This window comes from Durio zibethinus, chromosome 17 (genome assembly GCF_047325235.1).
Source record: "Durio zibethinus cultivar Kanyao isolate XHJ-2024 chromosome 17, ASM4732523v1, whole genome shotgun sequence".
In the NCBI taxonomy this organism is placed as follows: domain Eukaryota; kingdom Viridiplantae; phylum Streptophyta; class Magnoliopsida; order Malvales; family Malvaceae; genus Durio; species Durio zibethinus.
Window position 1 is genome coordinate 5,208,176 of NC_143178.1, and position 24,288 is coordinate 5,232,463.

At 30.6% G+C, this 24,288-nt stretch overlaps 2 protein-coding genes across 2 annotated transcripts; one reads left to right on the forward strand and one right to left on the reverse strand.

The window, feature by feature from the left end:
• Window positions 1-14,024: 14,024 nt before the first annotated feature.
• LOC111287425 (methionine gamma-lyase-like) lies at window positions 14,025-16,703 on the forward strand. The gene is made up of 3 exons (XM_022877983.2): window positions 14,025-14,658; window positions 14,767-15,168; window positions 15,858-16,703. Exons 1-3 carry the CDS (start codon window positions 14,274-14,276, stop codon window positions 16,433-16,435), a joined length of 1,365 nt encoding a protein of 454 aa, XP_022733718.1. The 5' UTR covers window positions 14,025-14,273; the 3' UTR covers window positions 16,436-16,703.
• A 4,916-nt stretch (window positions 16,704-21,619) lies between these two features.
• Window positions 21,620-23,694, reverse strand: LOC111287436 (cytochrome P450 78A9-like). The gene is made up of 2 exons (XM_022878013.2): window positions 22,669-23,694; window positions 21,620-22,383 (listed from the first exon to the last, which is right to left on the reverse strand). The coding sequence occupies exons 1-2, from the start codon at window positions 23,638-23,640 to the stop codon at window positions 21,763-21,765; spliced, it is 1,593 nt and encodes a 530-aa protein (XP_022733748.2). The 5' UTR covers window positions 23,641-23,694; the 3' UTR covers window positions 21,620-21,762.
• Between the last annotated feature and the right edge of the window lie 594 nt (window positions 23,695-24,288).

The window sequence follows — 24,288 nt, forward strand, 5'->3', positions numbered from 1 at the left end:
TTAATTGATTATTACTGCAATTTATATCTTGGTTTTCTTACAATTCATATACGAGACTTCTATGAAAATTTGATCATAAGGTTAGTTCTTCCCGGAAGAAGTGGATGATGATTACACAAATCATCCTTCCCGTAGAATCACGTCCTTTTGCTATTAAAATAGGAAACCATTGAATCACTGAATATTCCTAAAACCAAAAATATAATACAAAGTAAATATGTTGTGTGTTTGTCCTGATTAAATTTCTTTTATGCGGAATATTGACCAACCCTGTACGGTCCAGAGGAGCAACAAAATGATCTTGCAGGTTGGCTAAGTAAACTTAAGTGATCTGACTAATCTCCATCTGATATACTACTTTTTTTTTTTGGCTACATTAATAGTCGATGCAAGCAACTCTGTTTTGACAGGGGAAGTTTTTGCCAAAATCAAGGTCTAATTATTCATTCAAGTGATCTTAAGAATGAACTTAGCCGGGCTCTAGGTGCAAAAATGGAAACATTGTATTAGTCTAGCTAGCCAGCAACGTATGCACTGTGCAGAAATTCAAGAAGCGTGGAAATTTTGACACAATGAATGAATTCATGTGTATGAAACTTCCAAGCATCCAAAAAATGTGAAGATGGATATGGTATACGATTTTCGAGGTCCCAATGAAAAAGAGGAAAAGAATGAAACTTCCACGAGCTTACCCGGACAAGACATGACTTTATAGCTTTTGGAGCCCTAGGGACTGAACCATGATGTTTTTTGCTTCGGGTCCGTACGTGGGAGAATGGAGAATCTTTGGTGATACGATGTTAAAGCCCTAATTAAGCATAGAAATGGATCGGTGATGGATGGACGTTGGGGCCTACTGATCATGTGCCCTGATGTCAGTGGCCACGTCCTTCTCCCGAATCCTGATACAGAATCCAACATCTCGAGAGCTAATAAAACCACATGTCATTTCATTACACTTTTCAAACTCCTAGCCTTACGAGGGATTGAGAAATTTCGAGAGAGATGAGAAAAATGTTCATATGCTATAGCATTACTACTGGAGACAGTTTTTTTGCCAATCTGCTTAATTATCATGTCAATGGTCTTTGATGAAAGTGGTTAATTTTCCATATATATATATGTTATATACAATTATAAAAGCCAAAAAAAAAATCTGGACATCTTGTCTTTGGTCTCAAAGGATGCCATTCTTTCAAATATGTAACTTTTACGTCTTCATTTTTAAATTTATAATTAAGAATTTAACATTTTATTGATATATCATATTTTATTTTATTATTATTAATAATATAAAGAAATAATAATACACTTTATAAGTTAATACATAATTGAGCTCGATTATAAACAATTTTTTCAATGTTTTTGAATTTTTCATAACAAATTAAAAAGTGTTTTTTGGTTCCAAAACAAGAGATCAAAGACTGCGTTACCAAGTACCAAAACCAAAAGACTCAAGGCCCAAGATCTCATGCTCAAAATGTGGAAATGCGAACAATGACTGCAGTCTGCAAATTAAGGTACAATGTTATTGTACCCGGTACTTAGAAAAAAAAAACTACCCAAAGTCCGAACAGAAAAAAAAAAAAAAAAGGAGATATATCTCTTTAGAAAAGTATTTAAGAATTATCCACACACACATGTTAATTAAGGTGATATTTATTAAAAAATTAGTAATAAATCATATATTTTTTAATTTGATGAATGTGCTATATTAAAATAAAAAATTTAATTAATCTTATAAGTGTCCACGTAGACACCCATTACAATTTTATAGCATTAGTACGCAGAAAAAATTTTCCTTTATGGGGTCTGTTTTGTTATGCTTGTTTCTTTCGTATCTCATTCTTTTTTTACTCTTTAAAGGTGTAAGCAATAAAATTTTTGACGAATTAGTTGTAAACATATTCAGTTTTTATTTGTTTATATTTATTTATTAAATTTAACAAATGATATTAAATATTATTTATGCGTTCATTTATTAAATAAATCGAATACGAATAATTATCTTTTCGTTCATTTATGTTTATGAATAAACCCATTTACAGTTTGTTTAAAACTTATTCATTTATTATTCGTTTATTGTTTTATTTTTTATTTGTTTATAATAATACTAATAAAATTATATTTTTATCCTTTACCTTAATCCTATTTTAAAATTCTTATATATTCGTTTAAGGTTTATTTGTTTAAATTTGTTTGGTTATAGTTTATTTATTGTTCATGAATATGTTCATTTATAAATGTTCATGAATATGTTTGTTTTGTTGGGAAATCACCACGAACAAAATAGTAAACTTAAATCAAGAATAAGAATACACAAATATATTTATTTCGGCATAACTCAAAATGATTTACTTCAAACCTAATTTACTAACAAATAAATTTTTACAACTGTGAGATTTTTAGAATGAGAAAAGTTACCAAAAACTTCTTACTTAAAACTTAAACTAAAACCCAATTACATCATTTTAATAGCCTATTTATTTAGCTATTTTTTAGGTGTCTAACTATTTGAGATTACTAAACCAAAACTAAAGCATCTTATTTATAAATGTGAAACTCCTTATATCTTTACTAAACTTTCGATATGAGATACAAAATAACTCAAACTCTTATAACTTCACTTAACTTTCGATGTGAGATTATGAAATTTAAGGTAAATCCCAACAAATCTTTTCTTGACTTGAATCTTCAAATACTTCAACAAAATCTGCAAAGCTAACACATTTGCCTTTCTTTTTTTTTTCATCATAGGGATCCAAACAATTGAGCCTCCATCAAGCATGTACAAGTGATTTTTAATCCTATTTCCTTGTAGAATCACACTACTATTCTTATACACTTTTAACGAATTATTACTATCATAGTATGTGTACCTCTGAAAAGCTAACTCATCCAAAGTAATTAAATTTTAGTTACAACTCGGTACATACCTTACATGACGAAGTATCCTAACAACATCATTATGAGATCTAAGGCGAACACTCATAATGTCTTGAATCTATACTTTTTCGTTGTTAGCAACCATAATATCCCTATATTTCTCATTCTCATCTAACTCCATAAAAAAATTCCTATCATTGTAAACATGAACTATAAAAGCTGAATTCAAAATCTAACTTTTATCACCTTTCAAAATCTGAGTCTCATCTATACAAGTCATCAAAATGACATCATCATCATCAGACACAACAACAGCAGTATCATTATTTTCTTCATCCGATTTTTTTTCATTATTTTTTTAAAGCAGTCATATCATTTCTCAGCTTCTTGCAGTACACTTGGATACGTCTTTTTTTTTATCACAATAATAACATTTTATGTCATTGTAATATTTATCTATTGACTTAGATCTCTCTCTTGATCCATCAATCCTATTTTGAGTTCTCTTTTGATCAAAACCTTCTACAGTTAGTGTACTCTCTTCAGATGATGAGTTTTATGCTCCCATAAACTTTTTGTTATCAAGTAACAACGCAGTCACATCATCCAACTTCAAAATAAACCTACCTACTAACAAAGTTTGAACTAAAGGTCTATAAGACTTGGGTAAAGATGATAGTAAAATTAAAGCATTCTTTTTATCTTTTAACTCATCAACATAAATTATCAGCAATTAAGAAATCAATCTATTAAACTTATTCAGATGATTATGAAGACTTGTACTTTCTTTTATCTTTAAAGAATACAAATTTATCTTCAAATATAATCTGTAAGTCAATGATTTTGAAACATAAATACTCTCAAGCTTATCCCACAAACTCTTTAAAATACTTTCAGTCAACACACTATACTTTACCTTTGAGGTTAGTATCAATCTAATAGTACTAATAGCTTTCATCTAAATTTTATTCTAATTATCATTAAACATTCCCTCATATTTATTATTTTTTAATGCCTAATCCAATCCTTGTTGCAATAACAGATCTTGAATTGTAATTTACCATAGCATGAAATTACTCTTTTCATCAAATAACGAAATTTTAAACTTAGGCATATGCATACTAGATATACCTTTTTTAGATATATTAAAATACTTGCTTTAAGATCTTTTGGGTTGACCTCTTCTTCTCATAAACCTCACTGTGATACCACTTGTTAGGTAAAAAGCCCTAATGTAATCACACTAGTAGAAGCGAAATTAAACAATCAATCAATCACACAAAAAATAATAATTTAACATGATTTGATCTAATCGATCTACATCCATGGATAAAAAATAAGATCTATTAGTTATAGAGAATTATAAATATACATCTATATCAAGCACTTATAATTAATACTCATAGATCATCTCAATCTCTTTTAGTCTTATAGAGTATTTTTAACCCAAAAAAAAAATCTCATGTGTATCTTTTCAATACAAACAAATAAATACCTATATGTATCTATTTATCATACCTATATGGATCCTCTTAGTCTCTTTTAGTCCACTTTCATGCATCATACAAACATACATACTCATAAAATATAAATTTTCAGTAGTCTTATGGGATATCTATCTTATAAAATCTTATGACTCTCTTATATCTTTTTCTTATACCTAACATTGTAGAGACTTCATCTATTTATAAGCATACAAACTTACCTATTAAAAATATTTTTTCTCTTAAATTTTTTTTTTGTAAGTCAAACTTACATTTTAAGAATCTATTTTCTCTTAAATTTTTTTTTGTAAGTTTTCTTATCTATCAAACAATATCTAACCAATCCCAAATAAATTTGTTATAGGATTTAAGTCATTATTCCTAATAATCTTCATCTTGACTCAAATTTCATCAAATTTTACATCAAAAATTAAGTGAAGTTATAAGAATTTGAGTTATTTTGTATCCCACATTGAGAGTTTGGTAAAGGTATAAAGAATTTTATCCTTATAAATAAGATGCTTTGATTTTGGTTTAGTAATACCAGATAGTTAAAAATAGCTAGGTAAGTAAGTTACTAAAAAGGTGTAATTGAGTTTTGAGTAAGGAGTTTTTGATGACTTTTGTCATTCTAAAAGTCTTATAGTTATAAAGATTTATTTGTTAGTAGATTAGTTTTGAAGTAGGCCATTTTAAGTTAAGCTAAAACAAATATACTTGTGTTTTTTTATTCTTGATTTGAGCTTACTATTTTATTTGTGGTGATTTATCAACAAGTGATATTAGAGCTATGGTGATCCCTAACAAGTGATATCAGAGTTGTTGGTTCAAGATGTGAAAAAAGTTGATAGTTTGAGCTATGAAAAAAAGAGTTAAGCTTAGAGGAGCTTGATTTAAGAGAAGAGTTTGAGTTCATGCTTTGATAGATCAATTTATGAGAAGCATGAAAACACACGAGAGAAAATGATTGTGAGATTTTCATTGTAGGTGGAGCCAAGTATAAAGATAGATGTTTGATAAAATTTGAGTCAAGATAGAGATTATTAAGAATAATGACTCAAATCCCATAATAGTTTATTTGGGATTGGTTAGATATTATTTGATGGATAAGAAGACTTGTAGAAGAAAAATTTAAAGAGAAAAAATATTCTTAAAAGGTAAGTTTGACTTATAGAAGAAGAATTATAACAGAAAAATTTTTTTAATATGTAAGTTTGTATACTTATAAATAAGTGAAGTCTCTATAGGGTTAGCTATAAGAAAAAGATATAAGAGAGCTATTGGGTTTTATAGGATAAATACCTTATAAGACTATTGAAGATTTACATCTTATGGGTATGTATGTTTGTATGGTGCATGGAATAGACTAAAAAAAACTAAGAAGGTCTATATAGGTATGATGAATGAGTACATATAGGTATGTATTTGTTTGTATTGAAATGATGCATATGGGATGTGTTTGTTTAGGTTAAAAATATTTTATAAGACTAGAAGAGATTAAGAGGGTCTATGGATATTGATTATGAGTGCTTAATATGAATGTATATTTGTAATTCTCTACAACTAATAGATCTTATTTTTCATCCGTGGATGTAAGTCAATTAGATAGAATTATGTTAAATTATTATCTCTTGTGTGATTGATTGATTGTTTAATTTTGCTTCTACTGGTGTGATTAGATTGGGACTATTTGCCTAACACATTTAATATTCACAAATGAGTTCATTTAACTTAATTAAATGAATATGAACCAAACACGAATAACATACTATTTAAACGAATGAACATGAATGAACAGAGTAATTTTCTTAACAAACATGAACTAAACATGAACACAAACACCTTTAAAAACAAACAAACAAACATAAATATATATTCATTCGTTCATGTTCAATTCATTTACAGCCCTATTCCTCTAATCCTTCAAAGGGATATATGAATTACTTATGGAGCTATATAGCTGGAGTTAAGAAGAGTTATTTTCATATGATCCAGGATCAGGACACAATAACTTTAAAAAAATGAGGTGTTGGCCTCCTAAGTCATTAGATAAGAACACTCACACACCCATTGTTATCAACAAATAAAAGTGTCTATGGTTGTCACTTGTCAGGATTTTGTTGAAGTGCATCAATAGCTTTATCTTTTGTGTAAAAAGATATTTATCGACATCTTAAAAATTAAAAAATAATAAATTTTTTTAAAAAAAATTAATATAAAAAAATTCTTTTCGAATACTTTTAAAGATTGAAAAATTAAAAAAATTACTTTGAACTTTTTTTTGATAAAAATTAATAAATTTATCAATAATTATATATATATATAAAATATAAGTAAACACAAAAAATAAATCATATATCTATAATTAGTGAAGTGGCAAAAAAATTGTATTCATAGACCCACTAGAATGTGGTTTGTTTACATTTTACTCGAAGGGGATTATATGATTTTTTTTCAATCTCCCACTCTTAAACAAGTTTTTGTCAATGATAACATGCCATATTACAAGTTGTTATAGCATATAAGTTAAAGTAGTTATCGCTGGACACAATTTTAAAAATTGTCACTAATTTTTTTTTCTATATAGGTGTGATGGATCACTTAGGTAAATCTATTTTTTTAAAGAAGTTTTAAACTTGACTAAGGATTTTTAAAAAATAGGTTCTAGTTTACATTTCAGAACTAAGGCCGAGAGTTAGATTATCAAAAAAGTTATAACTCCCTCACACGTTTGTCCAAAAGATAGTATCATTTAATTTCAAATTAATTTAAGGATCTTGGTTCTAATAATTTTTATTAAATTTAAATATCTAAATATTGAAAATAATTTCTAAGATTTCTCTATCAATGTGGTAGAATTTTTAAAATATTTTTTAATTTTAAAAGTATTCAAAAATCACATTTGTTTTCTTAAAGAGGTTCTATCATTGGAAAAACTTAATCATTTATGTTTCTTTTAATTAAATGTTGCTTTATCAAAAAATATATATAAATCTCCGCCATTTAGATCAAATTTAAAAATATATTTTCACCTAGAAATTTATTAGAAAATCATACATTTGTAATTATTAAGAATTTCATCTTCGAAATTATTCTTTATTTTGTAAGTTTTATTCCTCATTTTTTGTTGTATAAAAAACATATTTAAAATTTTCACCATTTAGATTAAATTTAGATACATATTTCTTACCTAAAAATATTCTAAAATATTATCTATTTATGATTTTTAAGACTCTTATTATAGAACTTGATTCATTATTTATGTCCCAATTTTTAGAATGAAAATAAAATGCTAATTATATTTTTGAAATCTTATCTAAACTCTTACATCATTTGGGTTAAGTTTTAGAAAAGAATTTTACGTAAAAATTTCTTAGAAAGTCAATAGTTTGTGATTTTCTTAAGATTTTATCATTGGATAATTGTTATGTGTTTTCAAACAAATTTATAAATTTGTTATGTCTAAAGCACCTAGTCAACGGTCAAAGTTTAATCTATGTAGTCATGCCCTTAGGTCGCCCAAACAACATGTCATTTGTCTTCAAGGAAATGGCTTGCCCATTATCAAATGAAGGACTTGCCCAAGGTCCCATGAACATCTAATCAAAGCAATTACTTTATAACTGACCACTTAGCATCTATCTTGCACGATATTATTAAATACGACCCATGCTTGGTTGAAATTATTAAATATAATTAGTAGCTACTCATGTGAACCTTTTTTGAGCTTCATGTTAATATCCGATCAACTATTAACTATTTTAATCAGGTCATCGCCTCTTGTCTCAGACATAAGGTAATGGGAAGACCAAGTGTCATAACGTATCGATTTGAGGATTCAATATCTAGACTTTAAATATTAGGAGTCGTCATTAATATTTTTTATTAAGGTACGATTGATCACCGAGTAAAATTATTCCTTTTAAAGAAATCCTAAGTTCAATTAAGACTTCGTAAAAATGATAAGTTTTGGTTTACATTGCAGAGTTAAATTGAGGAGTATGGTTATACGTAGTGAAGGCTTAGCGCCCTTATAATGCCTGTCTGAAGATGTTACCAAATAACTTTGTGTTGCAATAAATTGGTTTTTAATTAAATGGTCTTTTGTTTTGTTGTTTTTATTTATTTATTTATTTAAATATAAAAAAATTTCGTACGATTTTTCCATCATTTTAGTAAAATTTTTAGAAAATTTTTCTTACCTCAAGAGTATTTAAGAAACTCGTTACTTTCTTTGAAGAGGCACCGTCATTGACTTGATAAATATTTTATAATTTTATTAAAATTTTTTTTATAATTTTATTAAAATTTTTTCTATTCTAAACTTTATTTTTAAAAAAAATTTCTTCTAAGGATCACTCATTCGTAATCTTTAGAATTTCATGAAGACTGAAGACTTTTTATTATTTTAAAAATGATTTAAATCATAAATTATCTATCATTCTGGAATAATTTAGATCAAAATATTTTTATTTTATTTTATTTTTTAAAAAATTACTCGTTTATAATTTTTTTTAAAATCTTAGAATTGTTCTTATTTATTTGGATTTATTGAAATTTTGTAACATTTATTATTATTATTATTATTATTATTATTATTATTTACTTAGGAATAAATGTAAATCGTTGGTGTAAAAATTTTCTTCAAATTTTTCAACATTATGATAAATTTTAGGTAAATTTTTACACATAAGAACTTCAAAATCACTATTTCATGATTTCTTATAATTCCATGATTTAGATGATTTTCATTATTTCCCAAATTTAATTTTTGTTTTATTTTGTTTTTGTGATCTTTGTTGTTTTATTTTATTATTTTATTATTTTTATGAATTTTTCATCATTCTGGTAGAATTCAAAAATAATCTTTTATAAAAAATTACTCTTTCGTAATTTTTTATATTTTTATTTTTATATTTATCCTATTTTTCATTTAATTTTATTACCTGTTTTATTATTTTATTATTTTTTGTTTCAAAATAAATATTTTTTAGAATTTTTTTAAAAATTTACTATCATTTTGATAAAATTCAAAAAATTTTTATTAGTTGCACATTCAAAACTATTTAAAAATTTATTGTTATTATTTATTATTTTATTTTTTAAAAAAATTTTTATTTTTATTTTATTTATTCCTTTTATTATATTTTTAAATTTTCTTAAAGTTTGTTAAATTTTAGGGTAAAATTATGTAAATAAATTTTAATTTAAATATTTTTATTTTATGAATATTTTATATTATAACAAGTTTAAATTTTAAACATGCATGTTATTCAAATAATATATAAAACATAAATAAAAATTAAAAAAGATTAAAAAAGGTCGATTAATGATTCACCACAGTTCAGATCGATTAGCGATTTTTGGCGATTTTTCAAGATCCAAAGTGGTTCAGTGGTTTTCTAGTAGTTTGTCTAGTTTAGATTTGGTTCAATTGGACCAGTCTTAGGTCAAAAGAAGGGCGCAGGTCGTGGGTCGGTTTGCATGAATCTCAAGTTGAATTCAAGTTCCTACGTGGATCCTTTGAGTCCCAAACGACATCATTTTACAATTTTTTTCTATAGAAACCAAACTTTTTTTTCAAACTATTTCAACACATTTAAAAAGAAAAACCTACAAACTCCTAAAAACTCTTTCAACTTTAGCCTAGAAAACGGCCAATCACTATTGCACCTTATCGATCATCATTGCTAATGATCAAAAAATTTTCAAAACACCAAACGACTCATTTCCACCCCCTAAATAGGAATTTGACCTTTTTTTTCTTCTTAAAAAACAATATCGAATCTCTTATATTGGCCTTTAAAATCTTTTCTTAAAAACAATCTTGAATCTCTTAGATTGGCCTTTAAAATTTTTAGTAAAAACTTTTTTATTTTCTATTTTTTTTGTCGATGCTTGTTTTGTTTTTGATGCTGTTGGTCCCCGTTCCCAAGGGTTGTTTGTTTGTGGTGTTTTGTTTTTTTAATAAGCTAGAAAAATATTTTTTATTTCTACTAGAGGTTTTTTTTTGTCAAATTTTTTTCAACAAAGCTTTCTTTTTTTTTTCTTGGTATTCTTGGTTATGGAGGTTTCTTTTTTTTTTATTTTTTTGTGTTTTTTTGGATTATTCCTCATTCATTTGCAGGAAACAAACTTTATTTATAGGGTTTTTTGAGTGTCAAATCCCAAATTTTATGGGATTGAGATCCTAGATTTTCCAAGTTATGGTATTGTTTTTTAAAAGCATTAGAAAACTTTTGGGTGGTCAGATTTCGTGCTGCCAAGTTAGCCAGTTGTCAGGGCAACTGGCAACCGATAATCAGTTGTTGGACTTTTGGACTTATAGGTGGGTGTATTTAATGCACCAAGACTTTTGGGTAACAAAGCCAGAAAAAGAGAAGTAAGAAATAAAGAAAAAATATAATGATAATGATGATGATAATGATGATGATGATGACGATGAGGATAATAATATTAATAAATAAATAAATAAATAAAATTATATTTAAGAAAAAAAAAAGGCAAATTGGTTGTTTATGCCAGGTACGTAAGATAACCAAAATTAAGAGAAAACTACTACACTCTGAGCTTCCCTTAATTGATGCTTCTCACGCACACTTCACCATTTTCATCTCCCTTACTTACTTTTTTTATCCTATCTCAGGTAATATATTGACTTAAGCATTAAAGTGCATCTTAGAGTAACAATTTCGATGTCCCCTGACTGTGTTCTTTGACTGTAGGTCACAATTGTCATTCCTTTCCACCTCACCTCTTTCATTCTAACTAAGACACCAAAAAACACCATCAACAAAGTTATATTTTTTTTATTTGATTTGAAAATGAATACAATTATTTTTTATTGAAATTTTATCTAAATTGTTCTACTATTTGGGCTAATTTATAGAAATTCCTTAGTAAGAGATTTTTTAAAAATTATCTATTTTTAATTTTTAAGAATTTCATTCTTAGATTTATTACCAAAATTTTATAAAGTTTATTTATATTTTTTTATTTACTTTGAAAATAAATACTAATTATTTTTATTGAAATTTTATCTAATTTTTTCCTTCATTTGGGTTAAATTTAGGAAAATCTCTCACCTATAAATTTCTTAGAAAATTATCCATTTATAATTTCTAAGAATTTTATTTTCAAACAATTATGATTTATTTTCAAAATTTTATTAAAGTTTTATTTTGACCTTTATTTATATATATATTTTATTTAGAATTATCTCTTCTAATGATTTTTTTAAAAAATTTAATCATGCAAAATATGTTAAAAATAAAACAATAAAATAAAATAATAACAAAATATAAATAAAACCCATAAAACAATAAAATAAAATAAAAAAGGAAACCTACGGTATAGGTCGAGTTGAAAGCAGGTCAGTGCACAGATCTAAAATAAGACACATGCGAATCTTGCAAAATTTTTTAATATCAAAACAACATCTTTTCTCCTCCTTATAAAAGCCAAACTTTTTTTTTTCAAAATTTTCTTCTCCCTCTCTTTTTTCTTTCTCTCTCTTCCATAAGCCTCTCTCTCTTTTTTGTTTTTCTAGATTCTTATCACTACAATCTTCAAAGGTTGCCGACAAGTGCATTAGATTCTGAGATTTTAGTCAAAATCTGAGTTTTTCGTTGGAAAATTCATCAAGGTATGAGATTTTGGTTTCAAAACTTGTTGTAATTTGAATTTCTTGTCGAAAAATTCAAAATATCACTGAAAATTTAAAAAATTTTTTAGAGTTTTCAAAAAAAAAAGGTCAAAAATGCGAATTTGGATCTTTTAGGCCTCTTGAATCCTTTAATAACACTAATTTCTCCAAAATTAAATTGATTCAAATAATCAAATTCCCAAAAAAGTTGTTTTCTTCAAATTAAAAACCCTATTGCTAGAAACATTTTTTTACTTGCTCTCTCCCTCTACGATTGTTTTTGCTTTTTGTTGTGTGATTATTGTGTTGAATACTTGGGTAAAGGGAAACTCAATAGCAATTTCAACTAATCTAGGATTACAATTTTAAAAATTGAATTATCACACTCTTATCTATTCTTGGAAATAGCTTATGATTCAACATTATGATAAAATTTAATGAATTTTTATAATCACAAACTTAAATTTATGTTAAAATCAAATCCTAATCCCAATTTCAATTCAATTTTGGTAAGCCTCTATCCGAATTCTTTTTTTAATTTTATCAATGTTTTTAGTCTGTTTATTTATATATATATATATATATATATATATATAAACAAACAAGATCAATGAGATAAACTAAGACAAATGAATAAATAAAACAAAAATAAATAAAATTAAGATAAAGGAATAAAATAAAAATAGAGGTGAAATAAAGATAAATGGACAAAATAATCTTAAAGATAATAAAAAAAAATACAAGGATAAATATAAACTATGAAATAATGATAAACACTTGTAAATATAAAGATAAAAATAAAAATGAAATAAAACGTAAAAATTGAACTTTTGAGCTTGAATCTTGATTGTGCCAAATAGGCGTTTACACAAGCCATGACGCGCTAAGATAATATCAAAACCAGAAATGGAAAAGAAATAAATAAAACTTATTAAAAAGACTGAAGAAGATTTATTTGTTTTAAGAAAAAATTAAAAGCTAAAGTATGAGAAAAGAATAGTTGGTGAAAGATTTTAGTAGGCAGCATGAGAAATTTCATGCTGGCCCTTCCAAAAATATTGTTAATTGGTCCTGCTTTTTGAATTTAACAATAAAATAATTTTTTAGAAGAATTATTGCTGCAGTGAAAAATATAATTTCATAAAATTCAAATTCTATTTATGTTAAGGTGACGCATGTGTTTCGAGTATTCATTAAAATATTTTGATTTATGCTTGAGCTACACGCATTATTTATTCATGATTTTTTTTTTTTTTTTTGTGAAGTCAAACAAATAAAAGCGAGAAACAATGAATTTATTCGTAATGAAAAAAAGAACATCTCAACATTTGAACGTCTCGTTTTTTTATGATATAAAGGAAGATCGATCAAAGGCCTTGAAAATTTAAACTAATCTTGTAAAGAGAGAGATAAGATTTTATTGAGCATGAGAATCTTACTTCTTACATTATTTAGCCAAATATTATATGTAAAAAAAAAAAAAGGACAAATTAATGACTGAGAATAATTGAAAATTCTGCTTTACTGATAAAAAGTTAGGTTCCTTTCCTTTATGTAACATTGCAATCCCATTCATATATAACGTAAAAAAAAAGTATTAACCCCTATATTTGGTAACCTTATTTGAATCTGTACTTCACCCCTGCAAGTTTGTAATTTTTTTTATTTAAGAGATAAAAATCTAAAGAAATTTGAGAAAAAAAATTATAAGCTTTACGAATTAAATTTTAATTTTAGTAATTAAATTTTAATTTTAGTAAAATTATAAATGAACCATTTAAGTTATGTTTCAAGTTTTGCAAGATTATTATTATAACTTTAGGTAAATATACTTAAATATCTTAAAAATTTTCCATTACTTAGAGACATAAAAAGATAACTTTCCAAATTTTTTGTTAATGTTAATTGCTTAGGTAGAGCTACTCCTCCCCAAAAATGGTACCTGAGTTGTAAACCACAATCCTAATTATTTCCTAATTAAAAATGGATTAGACTCACTATCTTATTTTAAGACAAATGGATTAAACTTCCTTTGTAAAATCTCTAACACCACCATTTTCGCACAGTTCTCCGCTTATATATAGCCTCCAACCCTTATATGTCTTCACCATACCCTCTCTCTCATAACAATCTTGATTAGTCCTTCGATTTTGCTGTTGCCATTTAATTACCTCCAAACAACCCCACCGACAAAAAAAAAATTAATCCAGGGAAATTTATTGGCTCATTCTTGATTCCTGTTCTCTGTGGAATTAATTATGGCAGAAACTCAGAGCCGTGGCTTTGTTTTTCCAGGAAAGAAGAGAGCTGCCGGGGCTGATGACTTTGAAAGGGATGATCTTTTCATGGCCAATAAATCAATGTTGCCAACACTGTCACCAGCATGGGAAAATGACCCTACCGCTGCATTAGCCAGCGCACGCCATGAATTCGGTGAGCATGGTGGCGTTAACATGTCCATTGAAGCCTCAGCCACCTTCACCGTCATGGAACCTGAGACCATGCGCCGCATGTTCGCCGGTGAACTCGGCCCTGATCGTGATTTTTTCATTTACAGTCGTCACTTCAACCCCACCGTCTTAAATCTTGGCCGTCAGATGGCAGCCCTGGAAGGAACCGAAGCTGCCTATTGCACTGCTAGCGGTAATTAATTTTTTCTGTTTCACCTTTCATTTTCCACGCAAAAATCTAATAAACATTCTTATAAAAATGGTTAATTTTGTGGTTAATAATTTGATTTCGTGATGACAGGTATGTCAGCTATATCATCCGTGCTGTTGCAACTCTGCAGCAGTGGCGGACACGTGGTGGCATCGAGGACTCTCTACGGCGGAACTCATGCACTTCTAACCCATTTCTTGCCAAGAGCCTGTAACATCAAGACCACGTTCGTGGACATATGTGATCACGAAGCGGTAAAAAATGCCATCGTCAAAGGACGGACCAATGTTTTGTACTTCGAGTCCATGTCGAACCCCACACTCACCGTAGCCAACATTCCGGAGCTAAGCAGGATAGCACACGAAAAAGGAATCATGGTGGTTGTAGACAACACCTTCGCTCCCATGGTTCTTTCCCCTGCTCGGCTTGGAGCTGATGTGGTTGTCCATAGTATCTCCAAGTTCATCAGCGGTGGGGCCGATGTTATTGCAGGTTTGTTTGTCATGTTTCTCGTTTACCGTACACGCATCAGGCATTCATCTTACTGTTTTACATTGGAAAATGTGCCATCAATGACATGAAATGATGTGATCCTGTGATTAATCAACTTAAATGGTGGGATCTAGGACATTTTTTTGGCCAAAGAATCCAGGACATTGATTTCAGAGTTTTGATGAAAATTGCAACCTTCAAAAAAAAAAAAATTTAGGATTCATAAGATGGGAAACGCATATAGTCTTCAACATTCCAAAAGTTCGGATTCATATTTTTAGGGCTAGTGGGGGGGCAACTTATCTCGTGAAAGATGCTACTGATGATCACTTGAAAAGCAGCCAATTACTATGCAAAACTTTTTCTCGTGTTTATGCTTTGATGAATAGTTAAGTTTCGTTTTCTAGCTAGCTTTATGGCTGATAAGGATATTTTCCTGCAAATTCACTAATTATATAATTTTCACCGATAAGATCATCATCAAGCATGTACGGGGTGCGTTTAGATCCTCCTTTTCTTTTTTTGTTTTGGATAAGCTTTCATGTGATGTGTTTTGTCTTTTGTATTTTTCTGATAAATTCTGTATTCCAACTTAAAGTTTCAACGCCTTAAAATTGATAATTCTAGTTGAAAAGTAGAAGTATCTCGTATCCACTATTTTGTTAATCCAACGAAATGGCAATTTTCAGGTGCTGTTTGTGGTCCTGCTAGCCTGGTGACCTCCATGATGGACCTTCACCAAGGTGCTCTGATGCTTCTAGGCCCGACCATGAACGCCAAGGTTGCCTTTGACCTCTCTGAAAGGATTCCTCATTTGGGCCTAAGAATGAAGGAGCACTGTAGCAGAGCCATGGCCTATGCCATTAGAATGAAGAACTTGGGCCTCAAGGTCATATACCCGGGGCTTGAGGATCACCCTCAACACCAGCTATTGAAGTCCATGGCCAACAAAGAATATGGGTTTAGTGGTCTTCTTTGTGTTGACATGGAATCTGAAGAAAGGGCTAACAGGCTAATGCACCTCTTGCAGAACCATACTCAATTTGGGTTTATGGCAGTTAGCTTGGGTTACTATGAGACTCTGATGTCTTGTTCAGGGAGCACTACCAGTAGTGAAATGAATGCTGAAGAGAAGGCCCTTGCCGGCATTTCTCCAGGGCTGGTTAGGATGTCCATTGGATACATTGGGACATTGGAACAGAAGTGGAGCCAATTAGAAAAGGCACTCTTCAGGATGCAGGATTCTACCTTATTCAGTAACACCTAAAAGTTCTCTAGTTTTCAATAATGGGTTGCTCGTAGTTCATATAAAAAAGGTTAGGATGTCCATTGGATACATTGGGACATTGGAACAGAAGTGGAGCCAATTAGAAAAGGCACTCTTCAGGATGCAGGATTCTACCTTATTCAGTAACACCTAAAAGTTCTCTAGTTTTCAATAATGGGTTGCTCGTAGTTCATATAAAAAAGGTTTCGTTTGTGTTATTTCAGATGTTAAATGCTGGACCTTTTGTGTAATATATTTTCTTCTATAACCTTCCTGCCGTCAGTCCCTGCAATTATGCTATGCCATAGCCCATATTAACTGCAACGCAAGACTCATTCAGGCCACTGTTAGAATCAACCGACTGTTGTTAGAGTTAAAGGTAGCAGAAGTAAGATCAAACAAGTATTTATCATCGTTGAATAAACATATGAAGAGGCTATCGACCAGGACAAGAAAACTGGGATTGAGATAAATTAGAGTTCCCACCAATATATGGGCCAAACTGAAACTCGAAGAAATAAAGCTAATCGGAGGTTTTCCTAGTACACCCCGTGCACCAGCATTCGTCCATTATAAAAGGATATAAAATATATTAATTTATACTAATTATAAAATTCATGATTGAATTCGATATCAAAAGTCAAGTGACACTAATTCAATTGAAAAATTGACAAAGCGGTAATTATTCTTGCTAAGTAAAAATAAGCAGCCAGTAATTTGGACATGGAACTAATTTCCAAGGTTTTTCAAGTAAAAGTTCCTTTTAACCAAAAAAATATCATCTTCAAATCATTCCAATCATTAGTCCCGAATTCAAGACGATAATATACTTTTTTAAACAAAATATATATAGTATATGACTTTAAAAAAAAATCTTCAATATGTAATATAAAAAAAAAAAATGCTTCTCTTCGTAATAATATATGGATAATAATTTCTTAAATGATCACAATTAAACCTCCATATTAATTTCAAAATGCTAACTGCCTTTAACATTGACCACTAATTCACTCATAAAAACATTTTCCACACTCTAATAATGAAATTAGACCTTTTTTATACTTTGGAAACCTAGAACATCATAACCCCACTGATATCCAACATTATAGCCCTGCTGGTATTCCAATGGCATCAACAAAAATATTTTTGGTCCAGAAATAATCATTAAATAGTCTACAATTTTCAACGTTTTGGTACAACATAAACTACGTTCAAAGGAATTTCAAGCAAATTTATGTACTAAAAAATTGCATTATTCCCCGGATTTACGTCATTCAGTCAGCAAAAGTTTCCGCTAAATGCTCTATGGAATATAAATCGGTTGGGTATGGCTGTCAGTGCGCATGATCACCCACAATCCCGGCATATATTCTACGATTTCTCCTCTTTTCTCTCACATTATTAGTATAATTTAATTATGATCAGTTCAATCTGCTGGACATCGTGCCTTTGTACTTCATTATCATGTTTTTCATGGATGAAAAAAAAAAATTCAAATTTCCCTGGTTCAATCACAATGTTTGCCACATTAGTATTATGTCAACTAAAATACAATATCAAATTTATTGCATTTAATTACTTCTAGATCCATGAACTAAATCATCATGATGATGATCATATGGCAGACAGTGCTTTAAATTCTTCCAAAATAATTGTAAATAGTAATTAGTTTGTGAAATAAAACTACACTTTTAACTGGCAACAAGGAACGAGTATCTAGGCTTTAGAAGAAGTTAGTTTCATTGTTCATATGATTTGATATCAATTGGATGGATTGAATTAAACTAATGAAGATTTTAAAAAGAAATAAAGTCCCAAGTTTCCTTATTCTTTGTAATATTGCATCATCATATTTATGATTCTTTCTCTTTTCTATTTGTTAAGAATCTTGGTCAATAGGGTTTAATTCATATAATTAAGTATTTCTGATCATATTATAAAAAAAATTAAGAACCATTTTGGCTTCTTCTACCACATAACACCAAAAGGAATGAATATGGTCATCATCAATCATACAGGGAGGACCAATGGTGGGACTTGTTAAGGACAATGCGTGTTCAAAAAGACAGCAAAATGTGAGCCATCTATGCAAGCTTTAGTTAGCCCAACATATACTGTACCGATTATCTGAAGTCTTACTTTTGTTCGGATGGTGTTCGGATATTAGCGATGGATTTCAGAATATTTTTTAAATATTTACTTATAATATATATAATAAAACTGTCACGAATTTATTAATTTTGTCGGTAAAAAAAATGTTCAAGTGACAATATTGAGAGTTCAGAAAATTTTTTTTATTTTTTAATTTTTAAAAGTGTCCATGACAATTTTATTATTCCGTTTTGATTCGCCTTTGTGCATTACATAACAATAACTTTACATGTATTTGACAAATTGCCCTATAATCATGGTTTTATACATCTGTACTAGGATCTCGTTTGGCAACCACACCTAGCTCTGCCCAGGGAATAACAATGAATCAGTCAAAGATTTTCATGTATGGCCCAAGTATAGACACGAGCATGTGTCATTATGAACATAATATTTCCAATTCCTAAGATATGCAAAAATCAAGAAACAGTGCAGTACTACTCAAAAGGATTTAAAATATTTAGCCCAAAGCTTTGCATTTACATTTGATTTGGTTTTATCAGCTGCAAGCTCCAGCTTGGCCTGGTGCATGAAATTAGGACGTGTGAGAGTGATGTGAATGCTCCAAGACAAAGCGAAGAGAGATTGGTTTAATAGAAAATTGGACATGTCTTTAAATTTTTGCAAACAAATTCAAATGGTTTTTGGAAGGCTTAAGGATATTAAGACTTGACAAGATACAGCTGTTATCCTAACAGACAGGGAAAGTTAAAGATCACAATCAAGGTTTGGGGCAAAAGACAAAGTTATGTGAAGTACTTTTCGCAAGTACCATTTGTTGTCTTTCAATCCATGTGCATTTTACTTGCCATCTAGTAGTCTCTCATCATATGCGGTAACCCTATTTCAAGGGAAAGAGGATAGGAAATGGCCCCGCGGGCACCAATCCAACTCAAGTTCAGATAATGAAAAAAACCTCACAGACAAAAAGGCGAGGTCGTCAATACACTTTTTTTTTCAAAAGATGATAGAAATCGTTCGGCAGTAACATCAAAATCGAGCTTTTTTATCTTTCTTTTTTTTTCCCCAAACTTATATCCTCACTCTAGTTCTAGGCTCTGCCCTTTTCTTCTTTTGAAAAGAAATTTCATTCCTTTCGTTTGGTTATATAGAAAGATTTATCCATAAATAGATCAATAAAAACAAAAAGAGTTCCATCAGTGCATTTATATTTGATGTACTGAATCTCCAAGGTTTGTAGTACAAGCTGAAAAGAATTAAAGGAACATTACGCAATTCAATGAACAACATGACATGAATAAAAAGATTAAAGAAGCATTACACAGCCCAATAGGCAATAAGAATTGGTGAACAAAATATTAAAAAGAATTGCATTTTTCAGGAGGTAACATATTACATTGAATGATCAATTATCCCAAAAATTTAAAGCAATAAAAAAGTCAACTATCATATTTAAGTTTTGATTAACAAGCTTGTTAAAACATTTTTAAAAGTATTAAGTTATATGCAACCATGGTACCCCATCTTAATCTGAATTAGCTAACAAAAGCTCAAATTTCATTATCGTGTCACCTTTGCATGTTATATATTCAAAGTGACTTCGTTTGGGTTCAAAAGAGTAATTGCCACATAAAGAAACTTGTATATCACCATGTGATGTAACTCCCCACTTCTTAGATATTGCCTAACTTAAGTTGTTCGGTATTTAGAGCTTGGATAATTGAGATTTTGATTTGGACTATTATTTCACGCACTTAAAAGATTGTTATGCATAATTTTATATTATATTAATTAATTAATTTTAAAAATATATTTAATGACATATGTGATAATTTTTTAATTATGTCGGTAGAATTTAAAACTTTTTACTGATGCAATATTAGATAAATTTTCCTTTGATTTCTTGTCATTTTTCTTTTTTAATTTTTTTTTTCAAAAGTTACGTTAAACGAGAAAATTTATGTTCTTTCTTCTCATAACTCTCTTCTCTTTGATAAAATAATCGAGGTTTGACTTAAAATTTATTAGAGAAATATGAAAAAAAAAAAAAAAAAACTCTACAAGTAAAAGCTATTGACTTGTAAGAGCGTTTTGCAAAAGAGATTATATTTGATATATTATAAATTATCCATGCACTACAATTAGCACCATTGAAAAAATATCTTTTAATTTAAAATTTAATGATATTTAATTTTAATTTTATTCATTAATAAAATGATGACTTATGATGCGCATCCAATAATATTGACTTGAGGGGTGCCGTTAATTTTCCTGTTTTCTTTGTTATCTGCGACACTTGCTCATCTTTATTGTACTGAGGAAAGGATAGATAAGCATCCAATCGATGTTCCCCCTTTTTAGCCTCCGGCTGCATCAACTATTCCTTTTAGCTTTTCGATATAGTATAATTGGCAGCCTGCATCTTGACAAAAGATAGTAATTAATATTAGTCCCCATTGACATACATATCTTGCTTCTTGAAATGCACAATATTGTCCACTTTCGCATCTCCTTTGGAGTTCCATGGACCGTTTAAAAAGAAAATGTCATGGACACCTTGTGCAGAATAGCAGAGCTGTTATTATGTTTTATTAAATGCGTGATTAGCAACGGGAAGACTATTTGGTGAATTGTGATGTCTGAATCAAATTTCATGGCCCACTGCTTATAAGAAAACATATTAAATTACTGTATGATTAGCTACCAAATGGACTCAACAATATTAATTAAAGAATGCTTAGAAGTATCTTGGGCTTCCTGTTGATAACTGGCTAGGGCTTGAGATTTGTGCTCCTTTTTCGATTGGATTAACGTGATCAGCAGAAGCGAAACATGCGGAATCTTTGTTTATATATTTGCTTATGTCACCACTCAGTCCATATGGGTTTGATTGAATATTTCCATTAATGGTTTTGGAAAAAGAAATGAAACCCAAAAGATCAAAACCAAGTTAAACTGGTATAATTTACACATTGCTAACTCTAGCTTATTGCTGGAACAGGCATATCCATATATATAATAGCAATATTGTAGGTCAAGATCAAGACACGGGGGCATTGAGATTTATAGAGACCAACACCTGCTATATTTACATTGTTTAAGTCCAGCATATCTAACCGGCTGCTGAGTGAGGATAATCGCTTTTGTTGAGACTGAACAAATTACAGATTTTGCGATTATCATTTCAAAGTTCTCACTGATTATTTTGGTCCTTTTTATCTTCGCCTAGGGTGCACTTTGACCTTAAGAGGGTTAGCCATTTCACAGGAGAGCCTAAGCTTTTCGCTGAGATCAACTGGATTATCATCAGATTGCACCCACTCGAACTCATGCAACAAGAAGCCTACCCAAAAGCTAACAGTGGCTAAACCCAAAGTCTTTCCAGGGCAAGTTCTACGGCCAGACCCGAAAGGCGCCAGCCTGAGGTCAGACCCCAACACAGAGAACTCCACATCAGCACTGTCCTTAGACACGAATCTCTCTGGCATGAACTTAAGTGGGTCCATCCAAACATCTGGGTCCCTGGTGATGGCCCACATGTTAACCATGGCTGTGGTTCCAGCAGGCACGTGATATCCATCAATTGTAGTGTCTGTGATTGCCAAACGGGCCCATGATAGAAGTGGGCCAGGTGGGTGCAGCCTGAGAACCTCCTTCACCACAGCTGGCAGGTAAACCATCGACAGAATGTCAGATTCTATCAACGGCCGTGATTTCCCAATAACTTGATCAAGCTCGGTCTGCACTTGTAATTGGATTTCAGGGTGAAGCACCATTCTCGCTAGTATCCACTCTATTAAAACCGCCACGGTATCGGTTCCTCTAAATATCATCTCCTGTTTAATGAGTGTAGCATGATTAGGAAAAAGCAGTTAAATTTTTAATCAAAGGGAATAATGGTACGTTTGGTTAATGAGACGAAGTCCTTGGAAAAGCTAAGAAAAGCTAAGAAAATGTATAGCATAATAGGAATCTAATCAACGAGCTTATCAAGATTCCATCTTTAATTCTTTTCCCATACTATTTCACAGCTAGAAATCATCATGAAAGGGAACAAAAACATGCATATAAAATAAATTGCTTTCTTTATTAATTATCGTGGCAATAAGTTTGTTGCTTACCCAAAGAACGGCAATCATATCGTTGTCCGAGAGTCTATCAGGGCCATTGAGAGAAAGCAAAACGTCCACAAAATCATGGTTTCTTCTCCCTGTTTGGATTTTATGATCTTGGATGATTCTATTCACAAACTTGTTCACTTTGGGAACAAGTTTTGAGCATCGAAGCCGGATTTTTTGAAGGTCTAATCCAGCAAGCCATGGAAGATGATCAGACCAATTGAGCTTACCTAGTAGGTCGTAACCTTCTTCAACGAGCTGGCCCAGTTCTTTAGTTTCTCTATTTGATGAACCCAGTAGATATTTACTGCCAAACACTGAGCACATCATGTTGTTAAGGGAAGCTTTCTTGAGTATATCGCGTAAAGAGAACTCTCCACTCCGACGTGCTATTATAGACACCATTTGGGAGGCGATATCGAACCTCTGTGCCTCGGTGGAACTAATTTGTTTAGGACAAAAGAGATGCGTTGCAGCAATTCTTCTTAGGGTTCGCCAATAAACCCCATAAGGAGCGAAACCAATCGCTCGGTGAAACATTAAACTATACGCTGATTCTTTCACTGGACGATCAGCAAAAACAGAACTGTTAAGTATCTCTTTGGCTACATCTGGGTTGCATGTAATGATAACTCGTGTACCACCCAAGCTAAAGGCCATAAGCCGCATAGCACCAAAAGACTGGGCTGCAGCGGAAAGCTTGCGGTGCGCGAGGTTAACCATGAGGTTCATGCTTCCAATAACCGGGAATCCTCGTGGCCCTGGGATGATGTTATTGGGTTTTGTGGCTGCTCTCTTGCGCAGCCAATAATAGTTACCCCAGGCAGGGCCGCCAGGGTACGACCAGAAGCAGAGGGAAATGGCCAGCCAAGCCATGCAAAGAAAAAGGAGAAGCAAAATAGAGTTTAGGGAGGAGAAAGTTTTGCATTTGGAAGCAAGAAACAAAACCCAGAAGCAATCCGAGTGCGTTTCCATAGAGAAGGAAAATGGCTGTTGTTTGTTTGTATGAGTAACGGTTTCCGTTTTTGGGTTAAACTATGAAATGGGAGGTTTGCTTATAAAGAGATTTTTTGGGAAAGTAACGGTTAATCCGAGCATTATAAGTTACCAGCATTATAAGGGAAATAAACAAAATTAAAGTTAAAATCGAAAAATCAGTGTGCGCCGCCACTAGCATAATGGAAAGTGAGATTTGAGGATCCCATGCCCCACGCTTATTTCTGCTTGCATGACTCATTTTCTTAGAACAACATAGGCCATATCCATAGCCAAGTAGCAAAATATGTGATATTAGCTGCCATCTTTTTCGATCAATAGCTATCAAATTAATAATATCATAGCCTGCTAGCTAGTACGTGCTATATGCTACATGAGCCAGCCATTGCCAAGTCGGAAAATATGTGATATTAGTCGCCATCTCTTTCGATCATTAGCTATTTAATTAATAATATGATAGCCTCCTAGCTAGTACGTACTACTGCATCTCTCTCAGAATTTCGGCAGCCCGTTACCGGCGGTCCTCAAGCCCTCCACCTCCAGGCCAACTCAATATTATAATTAGCAAGTTTATGAAATCATTAAAAACAACTAGTAGTGGTGTGTTAATTATAGTATTGATTACAA